This window comes from Acyrthosiphon pisum, chromosome A1 (assembly GCF_005508785.2).
Source record: "Acyrthosiphon pisum isolate AL4f chromosome A1, pea_aphid_22Mar2018_4r6ur, whole genome shotgun sequence".
Classification (NCBI taxonomy): Eukaryota; Metazoa; Arthropoda; class Insecta; order Hemiptera; family Aphididae; genus Acyrthosiphon; species Acyrthosiphon pisum.
This window is the reverse complement of record NC_042494.1, coordinates 96,921,736-96,932,284: the sequence shown is the minus strand read 5'-3', so window position 1 is coordinate 96,932,284 and position 10,549 is coordinate 96,921,736. Positions and strand designations below refer to the sequence as shown.

Genomic DNA, 10,549 nt, shown 5'->3' with positions numbered 1-10,549 from the left:
CAATGACATAAATAAAGAATCACATTAGTTCAAAATTCTCTGTTACGATCGATAATAATATATATGATCATGATCCAGCTTTTTGGCTAAAGTTATAAGTTATAAACTAAAAGATTTAATAATTTCGTATGGCCCTAGACAAGTTTTTTTAAAACAATATCCAAAGGATGATAAAGATCGACATTTTTCAAGTATTCATTATTCTCGTACACTCCCAAATAATGAACTTATTCCTTGGCGTTGGCTCATATATTCCGAAAGTTCAGATAGAGTATATTGTTTTTGTTGTTTATGTTTTCACCAAGGATCAAGATCTTCTCTTGCAAATACGGGCTTCAATGATTGGATTCATTTATCATCCACCTTAAAATCTCATGAAACCTGTAGTAATCATATTTTATCTTATACTAAGTGGATAGAAACTGAATTAAGACTTAAAAGTGGGAAATCAATTGATCACTTGGAACAGTTACTAATCCAAAAAGAATCTGAGCGCTGAAATCAAGTTTTAACCTTATACTTGGCAGAAAATAACATAGCTTTCTGTTTAATGTTTAAAAAGAGGGCAAAGGGTGCCGAAATAATTCTTGCACTGGTTGCTGAAAAAGCTAGAGCCGGCCCTGGTCATCATCGACATCGTACATTACTCCCTACGTTTAACTAATATGCTGAGTGTTGGTAATGGTAAATATGCATATATGTATGAAATATATACTATGCTGACGCGATTTTTAGCTCATATCGTGTTAATAACTGACCGGGACTCCTGGCGAAAAATGGTGATAGTCGGTAGAAGCAAGCCCGGATTAAAAGGGGGGGGGGGGCAAAGAGGGAACGGTCCCGGGGCCCATTGAACTTGAGGGCCCATCAATATTCCCAAAATATATTTTTTAACGCATCCAATACAGATTTCAAGAAAAAAAAAGGTGGGCAAGTGGATGTCGCTCTGTTGTATAGTAAATTACAAGTGCAAGTTAAGGTATTAAATTTGAATTTAATGATAGATTATCATGGTATTAGAAAAACGATTCTGAGTGGAGACTGAATCTAGGTATAAGATATATTATATACTTATATCTATGGTATTAAAAAAAAAATTGCAGATCTATAATAAATTCCAGATTAATCATATCACAATATCCATTAGGTATTTATAACGCGTTATACATCAACAACAAACCGTGATACTATTATAGATATATAATAGTATACTTTAGAAGTTTCAAATACCCACGAATAATATAATACAATCACACCAATACAACTAAAATAGTTATTCTAGGTTTTTAATATGTAATTTCGTCCAAATTTGAACTTAAAATTACTATAAAAATAAATAATAAACACCATTGTAAAAACAATAGCTTCCTCACTCCGCTCAGAATCTAAAAGTAGTTGAACATAATTCAGAAATAAAAAAATGTAAGTATAGGAATAAATATTTAAACAACAGTAATAATAATATTTTAAAGCGACCGAGCAGTAAAACAGGATTAGATAGTTACAATAATGACGAAGTCTATATTACAAAAATTAAAAGATATAATTTTGATCTACCATATAATTGTTATGGTAATGTCGATAGACCGCCAGAATATTAAATTAAATCAAAAAGACAAGCCGAAAAATCATGTAATAATAAATAAATAATAGTTAAAAATAATAGTAAAATAGTTTAAAATTTAGAAGTAAGAATTTACATGGAATAAAAAAAAAAAATTTAAATCATTATTATTATAATATAAATTACTCTGTGCATTTAAAGTTATACTATTATAGGTATATTACGCACATCATACATTCTCTCATCATACGCGAACAAACATTAGATACAAAAAAAAAACACGCTGATATATATAAAAATAAAATCGTAGTAATAAATATAAACATAATATATAAGACAGTATACTACGACATGAGTTTCCAATTAAAATAATGCATTAATAGATATAGCAAAAAAATAAAGTAATTATCCAGTACAACGAAAGTAGAAAAAAAAAACGCGACATCTATATTTGAAAACACATAGAAAAAACCAATTCCGCGATGATCTTAAAATTCTTAATATTAAATCCGTGATATAAAATTGTTGTAAAAATAATATTTGCTAAGTAAATAGTCAAGAGTAAAAGTATTTGCATTCATAAATAAAAATTCATGAGAAAAAAAAAATTTATAATAGTGCGATATTCATCGTTATTAAAGATAGAATGCTTAGTATAAATGTTACTATGTTAGAAAATATAATATTGTAAATGAAAAAAAATAAGAATTTGAACGAAAATAAGTTCATAAAAATAAAAAAGGTGGGTAAGTGGATGTCGCTCTGCTGTACAGTAAATTACAAGTGGGTCACTGTATAATGGATAGTATTAAATTTGAATTCAATGATATAATATCACTGTATAAGAAAAACGATTCTGAGCGGAGACGGTATGTCAGTCTAGGTATAAGATATATTATATACTTATCTATGGTATTAAAAAAAAATTGACCAATAATAGGTATCTATAATAAATTCCAAATTAATCATATCACAATATCCATTAGGTACTTATAACGCGTTAGAATACTTTAGAAGTTTCAAGTACCCACGAATAATATTATACTATCACAAAAAAATAACAAAAATAGTCATTCTAGGTTTTTTAATATATAATTTCGTCCACATTTGAACTTAAAATTACTATACAAATAAACTGTGTAAATGTATTTTTTAGATTTTTAGGTAACAGAATTAATTATTTACATGGAATCTTGTTTTAAATTTTCAATTCTTAGATACAAAAGTTGAACATTTTATAAATTTTTAACTACAAAATAATAATTCAATTTAAATTTGACAAATTTTGTCAACATTTTGTTTAAATGCTTAAAAAAAAAATTGTGCCTGTGTATTTTTAATATTTTTCAACTGATATTGTAACAATATATCAGGAGCCTTGTATTAAATTTTTAAACTTTTTGGCTCAACAGATAAAACTTTATTGATATTTATAGAAAAAAAAACTAAAAAAATTGAAAACTGACAATACCCGTAAAAAGATCAAAAAGAGTCAAATTATTTTCAACATTTTATCGTGAATAGAAAATGCTAATATGAATATTCAGTGAAATTTTCAAGTATCTACAGTCATCTTTATATTAATTACAACAAAATAAGAAAATCGTAACATGAGAAATCGAGTGAATATCAAATGTTGTAAAAATATGAATTTCAAACACTCATAAAAATGACTTGTTTGTAGACATTTTTTTTGTTTTTGAAAAAGGTAGACAAACTTATGAGGAATATTGTATTATATTTTGAAATCTTAGAATTAAAAAGAAAATTTTTCATGAATTACTTACGTATTTTAGTTAAAAGTAAAGATGCATATTATACTAAACTTTAGAGGACCATAGTTAATAACGTAGTGAACCAAAATTGATCATTTGACTGTCAAAATGTTCAGAAAAAAAGCTTTACCAGATTCCAACAAAAAATATAGTGGTTGCCATTTGAAAAAATAAAGTCGATTTTATTATTGGTACATCTTCGTGTTTAAAAATCTTATAAAAAAATTGCCTGTTAAAAATAAAGAAACACGTCTTTTTTTGTTTTAACGAAATTCCATATCATCGATTCATAATTCTTAAAAAAAAAACCCGCATACAATGACATAAGATACACGCTGTATATTTTTTATATAGTAAAAAATTATACAATAATATAAAGTCGTTAATATTTACGTCGTCTTTTTAAACTTAAAGTGGAAAGGGGGCCCACTAAGTGTATGGTGTCCCGGGGCCCTATTGATCCTTAATCCGGGCTTGGGTAGAAGCAGTCAATAGTCAATAGTCAATAGTCCAATGGTCGAGAGTCAAGATTCGAGAGTGGATGGTCGATAGTGCGCGGGTTTGTATCCAAAAGGTTCTATGTGTAAATTTGAAATTTTTCAGAAAAGCCAATTTGAATGTGTTTAAATATTGTTCAGGTTATAATTATTTAATTTGGACATATAAATTATCAAAACCTTTTAAATTAAATCAGAATTTATATTATTTCAACAGTTAATTGAGAAGAAATTTGGTAATCAAAAAATAATAAAATATTGATATAGAACCCTTTGGATCCAAGACCGCGAGTGGAAATCGATGGCTGACAACGACCTGAAGAGGACCTGTGGACGACCAGCTCAATCCACATTTGGACATCGACACCCAGGATACACCATGGCCCGATTGGTAACCCTGAGTTATAATTTATAAGTATTACCTAATAATATAATAATACATTCATGTTTAATAATATATACACATATATATATATAATATATAATATATATAGTATATTATATACGTTGAGAACTTTGTTTCACATAAGGCAACCCTGATCCCTAGTAATAATATCACACACCGAGGTCGAGTCTCCGAGACCTCGTTAATATAAACAGAACGATACTGAAAGAGTGATAAGAGCGATAGGTGAGGAGGAGACATTACATAAGTATCATTTATATAAGTAGTACAACTATTACCAGTATCAATAGCAAACGTATGTATTGAACCACCTTGAGGAGTGCTTAACACAATAGTTTTGTCATCATTCAGCCAACTTCTACTTGGTATTCTTCGATTATGTAGGCCATAGAACGGTAATTGTTCATGGTTGATTTGTAGTATTTTATTGTCAAAATCAACAACCGTAGTAATCTAAATTTTTAATAAACAATTATATTAAGAGGATGCTACCCATGCATTTGTTGTCTCCGTCTTACACACATATGACATACCAAATTTTCGTTCACTAGTTTCAATAGTTTTCTGTTAGTTTTGATATTAGAGTGATTTGACCTATTATCAATTTTTTAGATAATAACATTATCTTTGCTTAAGCGTTGGCTTTTGTTCGATATTTTAATTTTCAAGCGAGATATGAACATTTTTATTTTTTGATATTTCACATACCCATATATTGCTTGAAAATGAAAATTTTGAAAAATCGGCAACGCTTAAGCTTAGATAATGTTTTTACCTAAAAGTTTTATAATAGGCCAATTCACTCTAGTATCAAAACTAACAGCACGCTATTGAAACTAGTGAACAACAATTTGCTATGTCGTGCGTTTGTAAGACAGAGACAACAAATGGATGGGTAGTGTCCTCTTAACTTATAATGTTAAGCGCAATTTCGATAGATATAGGAAATAAAATAAAATAAAAATAAATAACCTCTTTTGTAGACCAATTACAAGACATCAGTTTAAAGCATGAATAATGTGGTCCACCCGCTAACCACACAAGCTTTGTGCCATTCAAATTGAACCTGGGAGTTTTCACAGACAATTGTTCAGAATTGGAACTCAATACGTCTAAAATAATATAAAATGATAAATAAAACTAAAATAATTTAAATGTAAGTTATGAAATGTTATCATGTGAATGTGTACTTCTCTACCGACTATTACTTGTATTATTATTTATTATTCTATAATCTTCATTTATTTTCTATGAACTATAAGAACTTACCGGTATTTATTTATCGCCTTAACAGAATACATTTTAGTATAATGTAATTCGGTATTTAGTTACTTGATCCAATATATCCCAACTGTTAATATATATTAATATAATTCTCCTCCGAATTTGAACATAAAATAACTATGCAAAAAAACCGTGTTATATTTTTGAAACTTTTTGGTTACAGAATTAACTACTTACGTACAACCTTGCTTTAAATTTTCAAGCTTTTTTACCCAACAAATACAATTTTATTGGTATTTATAAAAAACAACTAAAAAAATTAAATTTGAAATTTTTCGTAACGAGCTCAAAATGAGTCAAAATATTTTTATGGTGTATAGAAAACGAGAATATAAACATTTAGTAAAATTTTCATGTGTCTATAGTTATTCGTTTTTAAATTACAACATAATAAGAAAATCGATACATGAGAAATCAAGTGAATATCCAATATTGTAAAAATATAAACTTTAAACGCTCATAAAAATTTAATGTGACTTTTTTGAAGACATTTTCTTGTTGATAGAGGTAGACAAACCTTTGAGGAATCTTTTATTACATTTTGAAATCTTAGATCTAAAAACAAAATTTTATGAATTTTAAACTCCAAATAATTTACAAATTTTCGTAATTTTTACGTATTTTGTCAATATTTTAACTTGAAATGCTTATAAATATAATTGTCTCCATGGATTTTTAATATTTTTCATCTATCTTTAAAACAATATATTAGGATCCAACTACTCAATTTTCAAGCTTTTTTATCCAATAAATAACATTTTAAGGACATTTAGAAAAAAAAGGTGTGCAAGCGGGTGGTTGCTCTGATGTACAGTAGGTTAGGTTAGAGTAGGTTAGAAGGGGGTCACTGTAATGGATGGTGTTAAATTTGAATTCAATTATATAATATCATTGTACAAGAAAAACGATTCTGAGCAAAAACGGTCAAACAGCCTAAGATATTACTAGGGCTCGGATTTATATGTATTTATATAACCAAAGTATGTATTTATACAATAAAAGTATGTACATAAATATGTGCTAAAGAATTCAAAATATGTATTATCTAAATGCATATTTATCTATAGTTATTTAATTATCTTGATTACAATTAATAATAACATGCACTTTTAAATTTCGAATTCAAAAAATCGTCCTCATAATATATAGTCATGATAACCTTTCAATTATTTAACTCTGAAGAAAAGACATTAAAACAGTATAATTGTCTAAATATGTGAGAAAAAATTGAATAATTGTGAAATATGTAAAAACATGTATTTATGACAAAATATGTAAAATCAAATATAGCTTATTTTATCAAAAATCTTGTGAAAAAAATGTATCACTTGCCGAAATTAGTTTATCATGTCGCAGAGAAAATATGTATTTACATATAAATCCGAGCCCTAGATATTACTAAGTATATTTGATGATATTATTGTGAAAAAGTAATTTATATAATATAACCTATTTACGTGGAACCTTGTTTTAAATGTTCTATACTTCTATCCTTAGGTAGGTGTAAAAGTTCAACATTTTATACATTTTTAACTACAAAATAATAATAAATTTTAAATTTGATTAATCTTGTCAAAAATCGAACCTTAATTGCTCATAAAACAAAATTGTGCATATGTATTTTCAATATTTTTAACCTGCTATTGTAACAATATATCAGGAGCCTTGTATTACATTTTCACTCTTTTTGGCCAAACAAATACAATTTTATTTATATATATATAGAAAAAAAATGAAAAAATGAAAATTTGAAATTGTCTGTAAACAGCTCAAAATAAGTCAAACTATTTTCTGAATTTTAAGGTGTATAGAAAATGAGAACATAAGAATATAAACATTTAGTAACATTTTTCTTGTATCTAAAGTTATTCGTTTTTGAATTACAACCTAATAACACAGATTATATAAAACTTGAAAACTTTTTATATTATTTTATATAATCTGTGCTAATAAGATAATCGGTACATAAAAAATCGAGTGAATATCCAATGTTGTAGAAATTTAAACTTCTAATGCTCATAAAATGTAATTTGAATTTCCGAATATTTTTTTTTTTTATAAAATTGGACAAATATATGAGGAGTCTAATTAAAAAAACTAAAAAAATTGGAAACGGAAAATGTCCATTGACGGTTCAAAACAAATCAAAATATTTTTAAAATTTTATCGTGTATAGAAAATGCTTATAAAAAACAACCAATGAACATTTCATGTTTCTACGGTAATTTGTTTTAAAGTTACATCAAAAACCAGAATCGATTTTGCCGAAAAACAATTTTGCTTAAAAATTCCCGTTTTTTCTTAATTTTTTTTTTTGTTTTTCAGGGTGCTTTTGAAAACTATTGGGAATTTTAAATTTTGACCTCCCAAAAGTACCAACTAGATTCACTATCCCATCGAACAGGATACCGAAGTTGAAAATCTAAGCACTATTTCGACTACTAATAGTGTACACAGGCACAAAATAAAAATAAAAATAAAACAACACACATCATTGTAAGACCAACACATTCATCAATCCGCTCAGAATCTAAAATTGACGATTGGATTTATCGGTATAGGATAAGTATGCAACTACAGATTTAGATAGGTATTTTTTTTTAATATAAATAATATAAGCTTACTATATTGGCCACTTAATGTGAGGGAAAATACATGGCTGAGACTATTAGTACCCAATTTACGAGGTGTTATTGTATATCCGATTGCAACGACTCCTTTACCATCAGGTGTCCATGTTGCAGCAGCTGGATTAACATCATTTGGAATATTTGAAAGAACTTCTATAGTATCTGTTTTTATATCGCATACCACTAAAACTGGAATAATCTTTCCAACCAACTCTTCACCCCAATCTTGGCTCCAATCATATTCTTTACCCTACATATTCATCATTATTATTTAGTATAAATATCTCACTGCAGTTGTAAAAATGATCAGTAGGTATACCGGCACAGTGTCACTATTATCCACACCATCTTTATCAGCCGACGCTTTTGGTTTTTGTTTATAAAATGGTTCTGACTTTGGGACTTTTTTCTCAGCAATGTAAACAATTTTTGTTTCATCAGGAGACCACTCCAAAATTCCAAATTCAGCTATAAAATAAAAATAAAAAGGTTCAAAACATATTAAATTATATAAATTTATTAAATGTATTAATTATTAATACTAACCATCAGCATAAATTTTTCCGTGCACATCTAAAGCGCTCAAGTCATAATTTTTCGCTAGAGAACAATCAGCCCATACTTCTAAGTACTGTTTGATATCCTTTCCAGATTCGATTTCTCTAACCACACAAAAATACTTGGTTGATTTTGAGTGCGCGCTTATCAACCTAAATGCATATAATTTATTTTTAATTTAGTAGGTTTGTCGTGTATAATGTCATTAGGGTTTATGTCTAATTTATTATACTCGTCTGTTATATCAGTTGGTGGTGACGTTAAAGTATAAGTCTTATAATCTGAAAAGACAGTTTGCCGGAACCTGGTTTTAGCTTGCCTCTCCAATACCCTTTGAACCCAAACAGAATGAACGCTAACATGAGCTTTTGAGCAATCATGTATTCTAGCAGATATTAATTCCGGATATTGAGTAGCTATACGATACGCTGCTACGATTTTATCTAACTGCAATGTTATAAAATGAACAATCATATTAGTATATAGATTGACTTATTATATACCTAATATTTTAATTTCTTACTTGAGACATTTTTGAAAATAATACTTAAATATTTATTTCTATCCCTAGTCGTAGTATTTGAACAATTCACTTAACAATACCTAAACGAATCGAAATAAATTGTTCTCTATAAAGGTACGCCCGCCAGCCCACGTATTCTCCTGCCACTCAGGTGTAGTTGACTCCCAACACTTATATTACTCATATTTTCGATTTGTTAATCATCTTTTATGTAATTATTTATACTGCAGATAAAAAAGGTACGAAAAACTGCGGTATTAAAATTAGTAATAACTATAGCACAATAAATACCAAAGTATGATATATAGGTATTTACAGTGCCGTTCCCAGGTTTTGCGAGGCCCTGGGCATCATTACAATACTATTATTATATTATTATCTAAATCCAATGTACACTAGAATAATAGTTCTCAATCTTTTTATTGGTACCTATTCGAGTACCGCCTGCCCATTACGAAAATGTCTACGCACTTGGCCTAATAACCTTCTTTTGTTATCAAAAAATGTATACCTTATTTACACATTAAATGTAAAAGATAATATTTTGGGGATTATCTAAATTTTTATGAACACAAATTACATCTAAACCGTCTATAATAATATAGACTCTATATTATAAAACCACTAACCCTCCTATATCAAATATTTGTTTATAATAATTGATTTTTTTTGTAAAGCAAGATTTTCTTTGCATACTGCTTATATGTGCTTTACATGGTAAACGTACCTACCACAGTTTGACAATCACGAATCCCCGGAAAAAGTCCAAAGTGAAAACTGACTATGTTCCTAAACAGCACAAAAAGAGTCAAAATATTTTCAAAATTGTATGGAATATAGAAGATGAGAATATAAATATTCAGTAAAATTTTCCTTGTATCTACAGTTATTCGTGTTTGAATTACAACCTAATAGGATAATCGCTACACGAGAAATCGAGTGAATAATAATGAATGTTGTAAAAATTTGAACTTCTAACGCTCAAAAAAATGTAATTTGAATGTCCGGTAAATATTTTTTTTTTTATAAAATTGAACAAATTTATGAGGAATCTTGTATTAAATTTTCAAATCTTTGATTTAAATAGAATAATTTTTATGAATTTCTAACACAAAATAATTTGCACATTTTCGTGATTTTAACGTATTTTGTCAAAATTTGAACTTTAAATGCTTGTAAAAAAAAACTGTGACGAAGCCACGAAGGACTTTTAATATTTTTCAAATGTCATTGTAACAATATAGTAGGAGCCTTGTATTCAATTTTCATGCTTTTTTACCCAACAAATAAAGTTTTATTGACATTCATAGAA

The 10,549-nt window shown here is 27.8% G+C and overlaps 1 protein-coding gene across 3 annotated transcripts; it reads right to left on the bottom strand.

Annotated features, from left to right (window-relative positions):
* Positions 1-3,725: 3,725 nt before the first annotated feature.
* LOC100573475 (acylamino-acid-releasing enzyme-like) lies at positions 3,726-9,755 on the bottom strand. 3 transcript variants are annotated; one of them, XM_029487843.1, is made up of 7 exons: positions 9,238-9,755; positions 8,947-9,161; positions 8,703-8,866; positions 8,476-8,624; positions 8,151-8,406; positions 5,215-5,354; positions 3,726-4,695 (listed from the first exon to the last, which is right to left on the bottom strand). In XM_029487843.1, the coding sequence occupies exons 1-7, from the start codon at positions 9,244-9,246 to the stop codon at positions 4,285-4,287; spliced, it is 1,344 nt and encodes a 447-aa protein (XP_029343703.1). In that variant the 5' UTR covers positions 9,247-9,755; the 3' UTR covers positions 3,726-4,284. The 3 variants fall into 3 exon arrangements, with proteins under 3 accessions (XP_029343703.1, XP_029343702.1, XP_029343704.1); XM_029487842.1 differs by lacking the exon at positions 9,238-9,755 and having other exon boundaries at positions 8,947-9,221; XM_029487844.1 differs by lacking the exons at positions 3,726-4,695; positions 5,215-5,354; positions 9,238-9,755 and adding an exon at positions 5,973-6,081 and having other exon boundaries at positions 8,947-9,221.
* Positions 9,756-10,549: the final 794 nt, after the last annotated feature.

Coding starts and splice junctions, on each gene's coding strand:
- LOC100573475 (XM_029487842.1), bottom strand. CDS start 9,188: ATGATTGTTCATTTTATAACATTGCAGTTAGATAAAATCGTAGCAGCG. Junction 5,355..8,150: donor CACATTAAGTGGCCAATATA/GTAAGCTTATAT, acceptor ATATTATTTTAG/ACGTATTGAGTTCCAATTCT. Junction 4,696..5,214: donor GTAATTGGTCTACAAAAGAG/GTTATTTATTTT, acceptor TTAAAAATTTAG/ATTACTACGGTTGTTGATTT.